The sequence below is a fragment of the Lepidochelys kempii genome, chromosome 1 (assembly GCF_965140265.1).
Source record: "Lepidochelys kempii isolate rLepKem1 chromosome 1, rLepKem1.hap2, whole genome shotgun sequence".
In the NCBI taxonomy this organism is placed as follows: Eukaryota; Metazoa; Chordata; order Testudines; family Cheloniidae; genus Lepidochelys; species Lepidochelys kempii.
In genome coordinates, this window is record NC_133256.1 from 5652802 (window position 1) to 5670111 (window position 17310).

General features: G+C 47.4%; 1 protein-coding gene across 1 annotated transcript; it reads left to right on the plus strand.

Annotated features, from left to right (window-relative positions):
- The first annotated feature begins 522 nt into the window (after positions 1-522).
- LOC140897546 (olfactory receptor 51G2-like) lies at positions 523-1458 on the plus strand. The gene has a single exon (XM_073310323.1). It carries the CDS (start codon positions 523-525, stop codon positions 1456-1458), a length of 936 nt encoding a protein of 311 aa, XP_073166424.1.
- Positions 1459-17310: the final 15852 nt, after the last annotated feature.

Sequence of the window (17310 nt, forward strand, 5' to 3'; positions counted from 1 at the left end):
AAAATAACAGCATTCAAGTAGGCTGCGGAACTCAAAGCCACAAGATATCAGTGAGGCCAAGAGCTTAGACGTTTTCAAAGAGTGACTAGGTGTGTATATGGGTAACAAGAATATACAATTCCAGTGTTGAGGATTGTTTTAAAAAGTCTTGGAAGGGCACACAACCTTCCTGATTTATACCACAAAATATGTCTTACTAGTGGGTATCGAGGGAACCTTTTCCTGGGAGCAGGTTGTCTCATAGCTGCCTATTATAGGGCTTCTTCCACCTTCCACTGAAGCACCGAGAACTGGTCACTGGATACTGAGCTAGATGGACTGCAGGTCCAGTCTGGCAGTGCCTATCTTCTTCACCATGGTGTAAATCCAAGACTATGTTTTTGCTGATCTTCCTTGAGCTCCTGGGAGTCTCTAGGATTGCACAGAGAGCAGAATGATGTCTCATTAAATATCACCTTGTCACCTGTTCTTTTTCCTTTCAGGAAGGAAAGTCCAAAACTCTTGGGACCTCCCGTGTACAGTATGTCAGATGTCAATGACACCAAACTCAACTCTGCAATGTTCCTTCTCACTGGGATACCTGGGCAGGAAGATGCCCATCTCTGGATCTCTATCCCCTTCTGCTTCATTTATGTTTTTTCTATATTGGGAAATTCAACCATTCTGTTCATTATAAAAATAGATCCAAGCCTTCATGAGCCCATGTACATTTTCCTTTCAATGTTGGCCGTCACAGATCTTGGCTTATCGATATCCACCATACCGACAATACTGGGTATATACTTGTTTAACTCTAGGGAGATCAGCCTCGATGCCTGTTTCGCTCAGATGTTTTTCATCCACTCATTTGCAATGATTGAATCCTCCATACTCTTGCTGATGGCGTTTGACCGCTTTGTTGCAGTCTCTAAACCACTGAGATATGCTTCCATCTTAACCCTGCCGAGAATATTCAAGATGGGACTGGCATGCGTGCTAAGAGGGGTGACCGTATCATTCCCATTCCCCTTTCTTCTGAAACGGTTCCAATACTGTCGAGTCAATGTCCTCTCCCATTCCTACTGCCTGCACCAGGATGTCATGAAGCTGGCTTGTTCGGATATCACAGTCAACTACATCTATGGCTTGTTTCTTACAGTCTCCACGGTGGGGTTGGATTCACTGCCCATCTTCCTCTCTTATGTGATGATCCTCAAAACGGTGCTGAGTGTTGCATCCCACACGGAGTGCCTCAGGGCCCTTAACACCTGCGTCTCCCACCTCTGTGCCGTCCTGCTCTTCTACACACCAGATATTGGCTTAGCTTTGATACACAGATTGGGGAAGGGCTCTTCTCCCTTACTACAGATTGACTTGGGCTACATCTACCTGCTCGTCCCACCCCTGATGAACCCAATCGTGTACAGTGTGACAAGTAAACACCTTCGTGGGAGGATAATCAGAGTGTTCCTCAAGTGAAAGGTCAATGGTGTCTCCCATGCTGCTGACCCGGGAGATGAAAAACATGGGCCACCTATTCCTTGTTGGACCCTTACATCTGAGACGACATGAGCTACTGATCTCCAGTCTGTAGAGAGAGGTTCAGACAGTGTTTAAGGCCTGGAGCAATGGGAGAGGGGCTGGTGAGGAAGGACAGCTAACTGTGGGATGGAGACCAAGGCAGTCAGCAGCATTTACAAAGGGCTTTTCTACACTGCCAAGTTTTGTCAATGAAACTTATGTCAACATGAAAAAATTGACAAAAGCAAAGTCACCAAAGCGAGTCTACATTTGCTCCCTCTGTCAACAGATTGTGTCCACATTCGGGGCACCATTGTCGGGGGTGATGCATTGTGAATATGTATCCCACAGTGCCTGGTGACACCATTCTGACCTTAAAACAAAAGGAGTACTTGTGGCACCTTAGAGCCTAACCAATTTATTTGAGCATAAGCTTTCATGAGCTGCAGCTTACGTGAGCTGTAGCTCATGAAAGCTTATGCTCAAATAAATTGGTTAGTCTCTAAGGTGCCGCAAGTACTCCTTTTCTTTTTGCAAATACAGACTAACAAGGCTGCTACTCTGAAACCTATCATTCTGACGTTGCACCCTATAATGCTTTCTGGAAATATGCTCATGAATGTAAATATGACATAACTGGAATATGTTTGGTTCTACCTATGACATGAAACATATCCCTGTAAAGGTTGTGATCTCCTGAATATATTCATCCTATTTGTATGCATGTGTCATTATTGTGTTTGAAGTTATGAATAGTGGCTGTGTACTTATTTGATTTTAAGTAGCCTTCGTAAGGCATTGTTCAGCTTCTTAAGAAAGGAATTTGCAAGAGCCCAATCAAGAAACACTTAATTGACAATGGAACCTTGGAAGACTCCAATCCACATAAGAAGTCTACTTGTGACGTTCAAGGTAGCATGTGGACAATGGCTGCCACCTGTAAAGTTCTGAGTCATGCATGGACATGTGACTTGCCCATGTGACTCGAAAACTGCAGCTTTTAGCTGGATTCTGCATAGGAGAGAGAAGGGGTTTCCACCCACGAGAAAAAATCTATTTAAGCCTGGGGGAGACCCCTCCATTTTGTCTTGGCTCAAGAGATAGCCTTTCCACCCCCAAAAGAATACCTGAAATAAACTTTAACAAAGGACAGGAACCACAGGGGTGTGAGTGATTGCTGGACCCAGACTAGAAGGAGGCTAGTCTGTCAAAAAAACTTACTGGAATATCTCTGAGGTTGAGATTTCATCCTTAATCATTTTCTTATTGTACTAGGTTTAGACTTGCATGCTTTATTTTATTTTGCTTGGTAATTCACTTTGTTCTCTCTGTTATTACTTGGAACCACTTAAATCCTACTTTTGGTATTTCATAAAGTCACTGTTAACTTATTAATTAACCCAGATTATGTATTAATACCTGGTGGGGGGTATTTGAAATACAGATATATAGTCCATGTTGATAACTTCAGGTACAAAAATGAAACATGCACACAAATAGGATAATAATATTCAGCAAATCCTAACTTTTCCAGTGACACATCACAAGACATATCTTATAGAAGATGCAACATAATTGTGTCATAATCATGTCATAATCATACCACTATCATCATATGGGATGTAGTGTCACAACCTCCTTTATTGATCCCTCGATGTGGGACTCAATTTGTCTCCTAAAAAGAGGGACTCGGGTGTGGGAAACTCCCTCACATCCTCTGCAGTGAACATTAATGCAAATAATTCATTTAGCCTCTCCACAATGGCCTCATCTTCCTTGAGTGCTCCTTTAGCACCTCAGTCATCCAGTGGCCCCACTCATTCTTTGGCAGGCTTCCTGCTTCTGAGGTACTTTAAAAAATTGTTCCTAATTTTTATGACTTTTCCTAGTTTCCCTTCACATCTTTTGAACTACTTGCGCAGTATTGCCGAGCCCAATTCAAAAACTATGAGCCACACCCCAGAAAATCATCACATGGTTCAAAATAATGAGATTTAGAACTATACTTATGAGAGCCCCGTTACGCCACAGAGCTCCGGACATAACAGTGACTAGCTCGCAGAGCGACTTGGTACCTGATACACAACTCAGTCTCTCCCCTTCTTCAGCCATGAGAAATACAAACACTGGGTAAGCAAGGCTCAGTACATTCTGAATAGAAAGAGACATGACCCAAATCCAGCTACAACTCTCTGTTGGACCCAAACAACCCCTTCCCCCTGATCCAGCTACCCCCAAACTGGGTGATAATTGAAATTTGGATGCAGAGTGTGAGGTCTATCACCAGCGCTAGAGCGGCTCTCACTGATCATGGAGCAGGTGGGGGTCAGGAACAAAGTGAGGGGCAGCCCAGCAGGGCTCTGTTTGCCCAGGCAACACTCTCCACATCCTTCACTCTCTGAAACCACGTCCTGATTCTCCCTCTTACTGCCGAGCTGCAGGAGGGGCCCAGATCTCCCTCATCAAAAGGTGCTGTGCTAATGACAGGCTTCATCACCACGGGGTGTTGGGAAGAGTACAGGTTCTCCACCCAATACTCCAAATCGTCCTTAAGAGGTAAAGAGCTGAAATCTCTCTAAAGCTCTTAGCTCCGGCCCCAATTATTGTAGCATCCGAGCGCCTGTCAATCTGTGACATATTTATCAGTACAACACCCCGTGCGGCAGGGCAGAGCTACGAACACCACTGGGCAGATCCCAAAGCCAGAAGGCACCACTGCAATCTCGTAGTCTGACCGCCTTTACAGCACATGGCAGAGACCTGCACCAAAATAAGTCCTTGAGCAGAGCTGTTAGAACTACATCCTGACTTCATGTAACAATTGTCAGTGACGGCAAATCTACTACGGCCCTCGGTAAATTCATCCAATGCTTAACTACTCTCATTGTTAGAAAATATTACACCTTAGTTCCAGTTTGAATGTGTCTAGCTTCGACATCCAGCCACTGGATCCTGTTATAACTTTCTCTGGTAGATTGAAGAGCCCAATGTTAAATATATGGTCCACATGCAGGCACTTACAGATGGTGATTAAATCACCCCTTAACCTACAGCTAAATACATTCAGCTCCTTCAGTCTATCACTCTAAGCCCTGGTCTAAACAAGGAGTTGAGGTCAAATTTAGCAGCATTAATTCGATTTAACCCTGCACCATCCACACAATGAAGCCCTTTTTTTCCACTTAAAGGGCTCTTAAAATTGATTTCCTTACTCCACCACTGACAAGGGGATTAGTGCTGAAATCGGCCTTACTGGGTCGAATTTGGCGTATTGTGCATGCAATTAGATGGCATTGGCCTCCGGGAGCTACCCCAGAGTGCTCCATTGTGTCCGCTCTGGACAGCACTCTCAACTCTGATGCACTGGCCAGGTAGACAGGAAAAGGCCCGCAAACATTGGAATTTCAATTTCCGGTTTGGACAGCATGGCAAGCTGCATGTGAGTACAGAGCTCATCAGCAGAGCTGACCATGCAGAGCTCATCAGCAGAGGTGACCATGATGGAGTCCCAGAATTGCAAAAGAGCTCCAGCATGGACTGAATGGGAGGTACGGGATCTGATTGCTGTATCGGGAGAGGAAACTGTGCTATCAGAACTCCGTTCCAGTTTTTGAAACGCCAAAACATTTGTCAAAATCTCCCAGGGCATGAAGGACAGAGGACACAACAAGGGCCAGAAGCAGTGCCGCGTGAAACTTAAGGAACTGAGGCAAGGTATCGTTGCGGAGAGTGGACCAGATGATATGTCTGGGGCGAGAAAGCAGAAGGAGACTCCACTGGTTGGAAGGCATGAGATGCGCTGTCCTGAGGTTGGGGGTTCCACGACCACCACCCCCAAGAGGAGAAGGCGGGTGGTGGTGGTCGGGGACTCTCTCCTCCGGGGGACTGAGTCATCTATCTGCTGCCCTGACCGGGAAAACCGAGAAGTCTGCTGCTTGCCAGGGGCTAAGATTCGTGATGTGACGGAGAGACTGCCGAGACTCATCAAGCCCTTGGATCGCTACCCCTTCCTGCTTCTCCACGTGGGCACCAATGATACTGCCAAGAATGACCTTGAGCGGATCACTGCGGACTATGTGGCTCTAGGAAGAAGAATAAAGGAGTTGGAGGCGCAAGTGGTGTTCTCGTCCATCCTCCCCGTGGAAGGAAAAGGCCTAGGTAGGGAGCGTCGAATCGTGGAAGTCAACGAATGGCTACGCAGATGGTGTCGGAGAGAAGGCTTTGGTTTCTTTGACCATGGGATGGTGTTCCATGAAGGAGGAGTGCTGGGTAGAGACGGGCTCCATCTTACGAAGAGAGGGAAGAGCATCTTTGCCAGCAGGCTGGCTAACCTAGTGAGGAGGGCTTTAAACTAGGTTCACCGGGGGAAGGAGACCAAAGCCCTGAGGTAAGTGGGAAAGCGGGATACCGGGAGGAAGCACAGGCAGGAATGTCTGTGAGGGGAGGGCTCCTGCCTCATACTGGCAATGAGGGGCGATCAACAGGTTATCTCAAGTGCTTATATACAAATGCACAAAGCCTTGGAAACAAGCAGGGAGAACTGGAGGTCCTGGTGATGTCAAGGAACTATGACGTGATCGGAATAACAGAGACTTGGTGGGATAACTCATATGACTGGAGTACTGTCATGGATGGTTATAAACTGTTCAGGAACGACAGGCAGGGCAGAAAAGGTGGGGGAGTAGCACTGTATGTAAGGGAGCAGTATGACTGCTCAGAGCTCCGGTACGAAACTGCAGAAAAACCTGAGTGTCTCTGGATTAAGTTTAGAAGTGTGTGCAACAAGAGTGATGTAGTGGTGGGAGTCTGCTATAGACCACCGGACCAGGGGGATGAGGTGGATGAGGCTTTCTTCCGGCAGCTCACGGAAGCTACTAGATCGCATGCCCTGATTCTCATGGGTGACTTTAATTTTCCTGATATCTGCTGGGAGAGCAATACAGCGGTGCATAGACAATCCAGGAAGTTTTTGGAAAGCGTAGGGGACAATTTCCTGGCGCAAGTGCTAGAGGAGCCAACTAGGGGGGGGTGCTTTTCTTGACCTGCTGCTCACAAACCGGGTAGAATTAGTGGGGGAAGCAAAAGTGGATGGGAATCTGGGAGGCAGTGACCATGAGTTGGTTGAGTTCAGGATCCTGACGCAGGGAAGAAAGGTAAGCAGCAGGATACGGACCCTGGACTTCAGGAAAGCAGACTTCAACTCCCTCAGGGAACGGATGGCCAGGATCCCCTGGGGGACTAACTTGAAGGGGAAAGGAGTCCAGGAGAGTTGGCTGTATTTCAAGGAATCCCTGTTGAGGTTACAGGGACAAACCATCCCGATGAGTCGAAAGAATAGTAAATATGGCAGGCGACCAACTTGGCTTAATGGTGAAATCCTAGCGGATCTTAAACATAAAAAAGAAGCTTACAAGAAGTGGAAGGTTGGACATATGACCAGGGAAGAGTATAAAAATATTGCTCGGGCATGTAGGAATGTTATCAGGAGGGCCAAATCGCACCTGGAGCTGCAGCTAGCCAGAGATGTCAAGAGTAACAAGAAGGGTTTCTTCAGGTACGTTGGCAACAAGAAGAAAGCCAAGGAATGTGTGGGCCCCTTACTGAATGAGGGAGGCAACCTAGTGACAGAGGATGTGGAAAAAGCTAATGTACTCAATGCTTTTTTTGCCTCTGTTTTCACTAACAAGGTCAGCTCCCAGACTGCTGCGCTGGGCATCACAAAATGCGGAAGAGATGGCCAGCCCTCTGTGGAGATAGAGGCGGTTAGGGACTATTTTGAAAAGCTGGACGTGCACAAGTCCATGGGGCCGGACGAGTTGCATCCGAGAGTGCTGAAGGAATTGGCGGCTGTGATTGCAGAGCCACTGGCCATTATCTTTGAAAACTCGTGGCGAACCGGGGAAGTCCCGGATGACTGGAAAAAGGCTAATGTAGTGCCAATCTTTAAAAAAGGGAAGAAGGAAGATCCTGGGAACTACAGGCCAGTCAGCCTCACCTCAGTCCCTGGAAAAATCATGGAGCAGGTCCTCAAAGAATCAATCCTGAAGCACTTGCATGAGATGAAAGTGATCAGGAACAGCCAGCATGGATTCACCAAGGGAAGGTCATGCCTGACTAATCTAATCGCCTTTTATGATGAGATTACTGGTTCTGTGGATGAAGGGAAAGCAGTGGATGTATTGTTTCTTGACTTTAGCAAAGCTTTTGACACGGTCTCCCATAGTATTCTTGTCAGCAAGTTAAGGAAGTATGGGCTGGATGAATGCACTATAAGGTGGGTAGAAAGCTGGCTAAATTGTCGGGCTCAACGGGTAGTGATCAATGGCTCCATGTCTAGTTGGCAGCCGGTATCAAGTGGAGTGCCCCAAGGGTCGGTCCTGGGGCCGGTTTTATTCAATATCTTCATAAATGATCTGGAGGATGGTGTGGATTGCACTCTCAGCAAATTTGCGGATGATACTAAACTGGGAGGAGTGGTAGATACGCTGGAGGGGAGGGATAGGATACAGAAGGACCTAGACCAATTGGAAGATTGGGCCAAAAGGAATCTGATGAGGTTCAATAAGGATAAGTGCAGGGTCCTGCACTTAGGACGGAAGAACCCAATGCACAGCTACAGACTAGGGACCGAATGGCTAGGCAGCAGTTCTGCAGAAAAGGACCTAGGGGTGACAGTGGACGAGAAGCTGGATATGAGTCAGCAGTGTGCCCTTGTTGCCAAGAAGGCCAATGGCATTTTGGGATGTATAAGTAGGGGCATAGCGAGCAGATCGAGGGACGTGATCGTTCCCCTCTATTCGACATTGGTGAGGCCTCATCTGGAGTACTGTGTCCAGTTTTGGGCCCCACACTTCAAGAAGGATGTGGATAAATTGGAGAGAGTCCAGCGAAGGGCAACAAAAATGATTAGGGGACTGGAACACATGAGTTATGAGGAGAGGCTGAGGGAGCTGGGATTGTTTAGCCTGCAGAAGAGAAGAATGAGGGGGGATTTGATAGCTGCTTTCAACTACCTGAAAGGGGGTTCCAAAGAGGATGGCTCTAGACTGTTCTCAATGGTAGCAGATGACAGAACGAGGAGTAATGGTCTCAAGTTGCAGTGGGGGAGGTTTAGATTGGATATTAGGAAAAACTTTTTCACTAAGAGGGTGGTGAAACACTGGAATGCGTTACCTAGGGAGGTGGTAGAATCTCCTTCCTTAGAGGTTTTTAAGGTCAGGCTTGACAAAGCCCTGGCTGGGATGATTTAACTGGGAGTTGGTCCTGCTTTGAGCAGGGGATTGGACTAGATGACCTTCTGGGGTCCCTTCCAACCCTGATATTCTATGATTCTATGATTCTAAGCCTACCAGAAAACCAGAGAGGCAAACGGCCGCTCCGGGTCAAAGCCCCAAACATGCCACTTCTATGATGAGCTGCATGCCATTTTAGGGGGTTCAGACTCCACTACCCCAGCCTTGTTGTTTGACTCCTTCAAAGGAGATGGAGGCAACACAAAATCAGGTTTTGGGGACAAGAAAGATGATGATGAGGATGAAGTTGTAGATAGCTCACAGCAAGCAAGCAGAGAAACCAGTTTTCCCAACAGCCAGGAACAGTTTCTCACCCTGGACCTGGAGCCAGTAGCCCCAGAACCCACCCAAGGCTGCCTCCCAGACCCGCCAGGCACAGAAGGGACCTCTGGTGAGTGTACCTTTTAAACTACTATACATGGTTTAAAAGAAAGCATGTTTAATGATTAATTTGCCCCGGTCTTTGCGGCTCTCCTGGATGTACTCCCAAAGCCTTTGCAAAAGGTTTCTGGGAGGGCAGCCTTATTCCGTCCACTATGGTAGGACACTTTACCACACCAAGCCAGTAGCACCTACTCGGGAATCATTGTAGAACAAAGCATTGCAGGGTATGTTTGCTGGCATTAAAACAACATCCTTTCTTTATCTCTCTGTGTTATCCTCAGGAGAGTGATATCATTCATGGTCACCTGGTTGAAATAGGCTGCTTTTCTTAAGGGGACATTCAGAGGTGCCCGTTCCTGCTGGGCTGTTTGCCTGTGGCTGAACATAAATGGTCCCCTCTGTTTGCCATGGGGAGGGGGGCAGGGGAAGCGGCTAGCCACACACTGGTGGGAGGCAAAATGCGACCTTGAAATGGAATGGAATGTTAACAGCAAAGTTTACCCTGAAAGAGTGTACCCATTGTTCTATAAAATGTGTCTTTTTAAATACCACTGTCCCTTTTTTTTTCTCCACCAGCTGCATGTGTTTCAAGGATCACAGGATCTTCTCCTTCCCAGAGGCTAGTGAAGAGTAGAAGGTGAAAAAAACACACTTGTAATGAAATGTTCTCTGAGCTCATGCTGTCCTCCCACACTGACAGAGCACAGACAAATGCGTGGAGGCAGACGATTTCAGAGTGCAGGAAAGCACAATATGACCAGGAGGAGAGATGGCGGGCTGAGGAGAGTAAGTGGCTGGCTGAAGAGAGGGCTGAAGCTGAAAGGTGGCAGCAGCATGACGAGAGGAGGCAGGATTCAATGCTGAGGCTGCTGGAGGATCAAACTAATATGCTCCAGCGTATGGCTGAGCTGCAGGAAAGGCAGCAGGAGCACAGACCGCCACTACAGCCCCTGTGTAACCAACCGCCCTCCTCCCCAAGTTCCATAGCCTCCTCACCCAGATGCAGAAGAATGCGGTGGGGGAGCCTCCGGCCACCCAGCCACTCCACCCCAGAGGATTGCCCAAGCAACAGAAGCCTGGCATTCAATAAGTTTTAAAGTTTTAAACTTTTAAAGTGCTGTGTGTCCTTGTCCTTCCCTCCTCCACCACCCCTCCCGGTGCTTCCCTCCTCCACCACCCCTCCCAGGCTACCTTGGCAGTTATCCCCCTATTTGTGTGATGAATTAATAAAGAATGCATAAAAGTGAAGCAACAATGTCATTATTGCCTCTGAAAGCGGTGATCGAACGAAGGAGGACAGGGTGGTTAGCTTACAGCGAAGAAGAGTGAACCAAGGGGCAGGAGGTTTCATCAAGGAGAAACAAACAGAACTTTCACACCACAGCCTGGACAGTCATAAAACTGGTTTTCAAAGCTTCTCTGATGTGCACCATGCCCTCCTGTGCTCTTCGAAATGCCCTGGTGTCTGGCTGCATGTAACCAGCGGCTAGGCAATTTGCCTCAACCTCCCACTCCACCATAAACGTCTCCCCCTTACTCTCACAGATATTGTGGAGCACACAGTAAGCAGTAGTAACAGTGGGAAGATTGGTTTCGCTGAGGTCTAACTCAGTCAGTAAACTGCGTCAGCTCGCTTTTAAACATTCTACCACCATTTTGCATTTGCTCAGCCTGTAGTTGAACAGCTCCTGACTACTGTCCAGGCTGCCTGTGTACGGCTTCATGAGCCAGGGCATTAAGGAGTAGGCTGGGTCCCCAAGGATAACTATAGGCATTTCAACATCCCCAACGGTTATTTTCTGGTCTGGGAAGAAAGTCCCTTCCTGCAGCTTTTGAAATAGACCAGAGTTCCTGAAGATGCGAGCGTCATGTACCTTTCCCGGCCATCCCACGTTGATGTTGATGAAACGTCCCTTGAGATCCACCAGTGCTTACAGCACCATTGAAAAGTACCCCTTGTGGTTCATGTATTCGCCAGCTTGGTGCTCAGGTGCCAAGATAGGGATATGGGTTCCGTCTATTGCCCCACCACCGTTAGGGAATCCCATTGCAGCAAAGCCATCCTCTATGACCTGCACATTTGCCATTGTCACTACCCTTGATATCAGGAGATCTTTGATTGTGTTGGCTTCTTGCATCACAGCAACCCCCACAGTAGATTTGCCCACTCCAAATTGATTCCCAACTGACCGGTAGCTGTCTGGCGTTGCAAGTTTCCACAGGGCTATTGCCACTCGCTTCTCAACTGTGAGGGCTGCTCTCATCTTGGTATTCATGCACTTCCGGGCAGGGGAAAGCAAGTCACAAAGTTCCATGAAAGTGCCTTACGCATGCAAAAGTTTCATAGCCACTGGGAATCGTCCCAAACCTGCAACCCCATGCGGTCCCACCAGTCTGTGCTTGTTTCCCAGGCCCAGAATCGGCGTTCCACAGCATGAACCTGCCCCATTAGCACCGTGATGACTGCATTGCCAGGACCCATGCTTTGAGAGAAATCTGTGTCCATGTCCGCAACACTCTCGTCACCGTGCTGACGTCACCTATTCGCCCGGTTTCGCTTTGGCAGGTTCTGGTGCTGCATATACTGCTGGATAATGCGCGTGGTGTTTAATGTGCTCCTAATTGCCAAAGTGATCTGAGTGGGCTCCATGCTTGCCGTAGTCTGGTGTCTGCACAGGTAACTCAGGAAAAAAGGCGTGAAACAATTGTCTGCCATTGCTTTCAGTTCATTCTCATGGTTCTTCTCTCAACTGTCTTCAATTTATCAATGTCTTTCTTGAACTGTAGACAAATGAACTAGACACAACATTACAGCAGTGGTTGCACCAGTGCCAAATATAGAGGAAAAATAACCTTTGCTCAAACTCGAGATTCCCTTGCTTGTACATCCTGGATTGCACTAGCTTTTTCATTCTTAGTGTCACACTAGGAGCTCATGTTCAGCTGATTAACCACTGTGACCCCCCCAAGTCTTTTTGAGGATCACTGATTCCCAGTTATGAAACCCCCATCTAATAGGGATGGCTAGCATCCCTTCTTCCTAGATGTACACCTTTACATTGAGCTGGATTAAAACTCATATTGCAGAGGCACAGATGGACTAAGTGAGTTGCACAACGTCACAGAAGAAGTCTTTGGAAGAGCATGGAACTGAAGCCACTTCTTAGGAGCCCCGGGTTCGCACTTTAACCCTGAACCATCCTTCATCTCTGGGGCAAGTGACTGAGTGGGGGCAGCTGGCAGCTCAGCATGCTGCGATTACCAGAAACTCATGCAATTACACTCCTGTGACAACACTAAACAGGAACCCAAGAACAATTCCTTTTCCAGACAATAAGGCTGAGTCATGCTTTCTCCTGAATCTCCTGAGGGACAAAACCATCGGCCAGGGCACAGAGCACGGTCAAAGTGGACAAGCAATTCCACAGGAGCTCTCAGTGGGACTCAGAATGGGCTAATGTGATCCATAGGGACATGAGACTGGAAGGGATCTCCTGGGTCAATGAGCCCAGTCCCCTTTTATGGCAGGCGACCCCGCCATATCACCCAGTGCATAAACCTGTCAAACTCTATCTTCAAATGTTGTCTCCCCACCTTTCTGTTGGGCAGCAGTTTCAGAACCTCCCTACTCTAATGCTCAGAAACCAACTTCTCATTTCCAGCCTCAGTTTGCTTTTGGCCAGTTTCTTCTCATTTGTTCTTGTACCAATGGTGTCCTTTAGCTTCAGGAGCTTGGCTCCCTTCCTGGTGTTTCCCCCTTTCCCGACCCGATGTATTTATAGAGCAATCTGATCCCCATGCAGCCTGCATTGTCTTATGCTGAACCAGCCAAATTCTTCCAGTCTCCTCCAAAAGCTGGGCCCTCCATTGCCCTGACCATCCTAGGAGCCCTTCTTTGCACCTGTTCCAGTCTGAATTCTTCTTTCTGTAATACACGTGACCAGAATTTTACATAGTTTGCCAGAGGAAGTCTGACCAGTGTCTGTTATAAGGATCCTACTAATTCCCTATCTCGCCTCTCACATTCTAGGATCTCATTTGCTTTGTTCACTCCTGCAGCACACAGGCACACATATTTTTGACTGTGTTGGTCATTAACCAGGGGAACAAACTCTCAAAGGACGTTGTGGATTCTCCTGATGTCTCCAAACCAATATTACATGCCTTCCTAAAAGATACGCTTTAGAGGAACAGAAGTGATACTTTAGTCAGATACAAGTCATTGGGCTCATATGGGGGTAAACTGGGAGAAAGTCTCCAGGAGGTCAGATTCGATAATCTAATGGTCCCTTCTTTCCTTAACTTCTAGAAACCTATTATTTATTCTCTTGAGTGAATTTCTATTTTGGATGCAACTGAAGAAAGTTGCTATTCTGAATGCTTACAATCACTCAACAAGAATATATGCTGGCCTAGAAGACTCAAGACTATAACAGTGAAACAAGGATATATGTTCTCTTTACCCTGTAAACCAGATCCTTTCCTGTCGTGAGAGGAATCTCACAATTTAATCATGATGGGTGTGGAGAAAGTACACAGGGATATGTTATTTATTCCTTCTCATAACACAAGAACTAGGGTCACCAAATGAAACTAATAGGCAGCAGATTTAAAACAACAAAAGAAAGTATCTCTTTATACAATGCACAGCCACCCTATGGAACTCCTTGCCAGAGGATTTAGTGAAGGCCAGGATTATAACAGGGATCAAAAAAGAACTAGATAAATTAGTGGAGGAGAGGTCCTATATCCCTATTAGCCAGGATGGGCAGGGATGGTATATCTCGCTTATGTTTCCCAGAAGATGGCAATGGACGACAGGAGAAGGATCACTTGATGATTCCCTGTTCCGTTCATTCCCTCTGGGGCACCTGGCATTGGCCACTATTGGAAGACAGGACACTGGGTTAGATGGAACATTTGTCTGACCCACTATGGCTGTTCTTGGATCCTGATGTTTTTAATTGTCCCACTGTGTGAGCTGGGAACAACATCCCATCGATGATAAAAGCTTATCACCCAGCAGCACTGAATGGTCACATGAGACTCTTACTTTGACCAGACCTATACAGTCACTCCCAGCCTCCTTGAAATGAGGAGCTTTAGTAGCAAACAGAACTGGCCCAACTTACATTCTTTTGGGAAGACCAACTTACATTCTTTTGGGAAGACAAGACGCTCTTGGGACCCAGCCTAGTTTCCCTGTGGCTCTTAGAGCATCGTCCCATCTGTCTTTCCTTTTCGGGAGGAAGCAGCCTTTGCTGAAACCTGTATGAGCCTGGGCGTAACCACCATAGTGCTCAGCCTCTTCTTTGTTACAGGGCCTAGTTGTGAAGCTGGCCTTTGCCCTCAGACTGCTTTCTCTCAACCAGACAATCAAAGAGGAGGCCCCCGAGGCCATTGATCCATAGTTTGGTAGTGAGACCCATTTAGCCTCAATGGCTTACAATCACTGGTTCTGTGACTGTGCTGAACCTCCCTATGACACTCCAACATTTCCCTCAGAAATCCACCACTTAACCTTCACTGTCACCCCCACATCTGCCACAGATACTAAGGGGCTGGAGTCATGGGGCTTCCCAGAAGCCAGCTCTCACAGGAGGCTGAGTAAGAGGCCTTTTATAGACGAATATCAGAGGTGTTGCTCTGTGGAACCCTGACACAGGCCTGATCTTAGGGTCTCAGAGTATCGAACTGCATCGAATGTATTTATCCTCCCACCACTGCTGTGAGGCAGGGCAAGGCTATTATCCACCTGTGCAGAGATATGAAATAGCTTGTCCACAGTCACGCATGGCCTGGGAATCAAACCCAGCTGTCTGGAGTTTCAGAGCCGTGCCCAGACAACAGGACCAGCCTTCCAGACACCTGAGTGTTGACAGGCCTGGTTGCATTCTCTGCTGCACCAGCAGACCTCCCCCCTGCGCTGTATAGAGTGTGGATGGCCATGGGCCAGTTACAGGGGTTTTATTCACTGGCCTGTTTTCTCCCTCTCTCAGCAGAGTTTAGAGCAGCCTGGGGGCTCGGATGACATCTGCCCATTGGTAACAACTTCGAAGAGCACAGCCCACTATGGCCAAGCCCTGTGGATGGAACCACCCCAGAGTGCCTCTTGGGGTCTGAGGTGGCCCTGAAGGAACCCTGCCCATCCCTCTATGGTCCTTGCAATCACTTACTGTCAGCCTCAGATACTTAAAACAAGAGCCCCCTTTGTGGGGTTGCATTTCTTTAGTCTTCTCCAAAACACAACATCTCTTACCCTCCAGCCCCAGCCTTATCCTGCACTCAGGATCACCCCCACGGTCCTGATTACTACAGTCAGCGTTGGTTCAGACCCTACTCCCCTTTTTCCCCTGAAGCCCTATCCTCTGACCTATATATTCTCACAAAGCCCACCCTCTTGCTCCTCCACTTTCCCCAAGGCTCTGCCTCTGAGCCAGGCCAGAGTCGGGCAATTTCAAGAGCTGCCCTGGCTGCAAAGGTTGCTGTGGGGAGCCCAAGACTCTCCACATTCCCTGATTTGTACATCCTGGGGGATAAAATGTAGAGGGTGTAGGGCACCTCATAGTGGCTCTGGTTCGCTGTGCAACTCTAAGCAAGGCCTGACTCTGGCTAAGGGGGCAGAGTCTCGGGTAAAGGGGAATAGGAGAGGTGTGGTCTTTGGAGAAGAGATGGGGCAGAGGAAAGGGCTTCATGGGCAGAGGATCCAGGATGAAATTCGTGGCCATGCCCATCACTCCTGTTTTTCCTCCCCCATGTCACCAGCACTGGAGCCAGGTGATGAACTGACCCTTCACTTGACAAATGCCCTGATTATCCTCTCACGCAGGTGTTTGCTTTTCACACTGTACACAATAGGGTTCATCGGGGCGGGGCCAGCAGGTAGATGTAACCCAGGATAAACTGAAGCAAGTAAGTAGAGCTATTTCCAAATCAGTGTGTCAAAGACAGGCCAATGTCTGATATGTAGAAGAGCACGACAGCGCAGAAATGGGAGACACAGGTGTTCAGGGCCCTGAGACACTCTCTGTGGGATGCGATACTCAGCACTGTTTTGAGGATCATCACATAAGAGAGGAAGATGAGGAACGAGTCCAATCCATCTGCCATGACTTCTCGATCTCACCACAGCCACCAGGCCCATCTTGGATATTCTCGGTGGAGTTAAGATGGAGGTATATCTCAGTGGGTTACAAATTGCGGTGAAGCAGACAAAGGCCATCAACAAGAGGACAAAGGACTCAATTTTTGAAAGCGAGTGGATGAAGAACATCTGGGCAAAACAGGCCTCGAGGCTGATTCTCCTAAAGTTAAACAAGTATATGCCCAGTATCGTCGGTATGGTAGTTATGGATAAGGCAAGGTCTGTGACGGCCAACATGAAAAGGAAAATGTACATGGGCTCATGGAGGCTTGGATCTGTTTTTATAATGAACAGAATGACTGAATTTCCTACAATTGAAAGAACATACATGAAACAGAAGGGGATAGAGATCCAGAGGTGGATGTCTTCCAGCCCAGGTATCCTGGTGAGAAGGAACATTACAGAGTTGAATTTAGTGTCATTGACAGCTGACATAATATACTGGGCACATCTGGGGAGTTTTAAACTTTTCTTCCTGAAAAGAAATAGAAGAGTAGACTAGGTGATAGTTAGCGAGAAATCTTTCTGCTCTCAGTGCAAGTCGAGGGATTCTCAGGACCTCAAGGGAAAATCAGCAAAAATATTGTCTTGTATTTATGCCCCCAATAGGAAGGTAGGCACTGCCAGACTGGATCAGACCTACAGTCTGTCTAGCCAAGTCTCCAGTAGGCATTACGAAATGCTGCAAAGGAAGGTGAAAGAAGCCCTGCAATAGCGAACTAAGAAATACTCTGATCCCAGGGAAAGTTTCTCCCTGACATCCACTAGTTAGACATATTTTGTCATGTAAATCAGGAAGGTTTAGAATACTTACATCTGTAGTATGCAAGGTCTTGGAGAACATTTTGAAGGAGAAGGTAGTTAAGGACATTGAAGTCAATGGCAAATGGGACAAAATACAACATGGTTTTAGAAATGGTAGATCGTGCCAAACCAACCTGATTTCCTTCTTTGAGAAAGTAACACATTTTTTAGACAAAGGAAATGTAG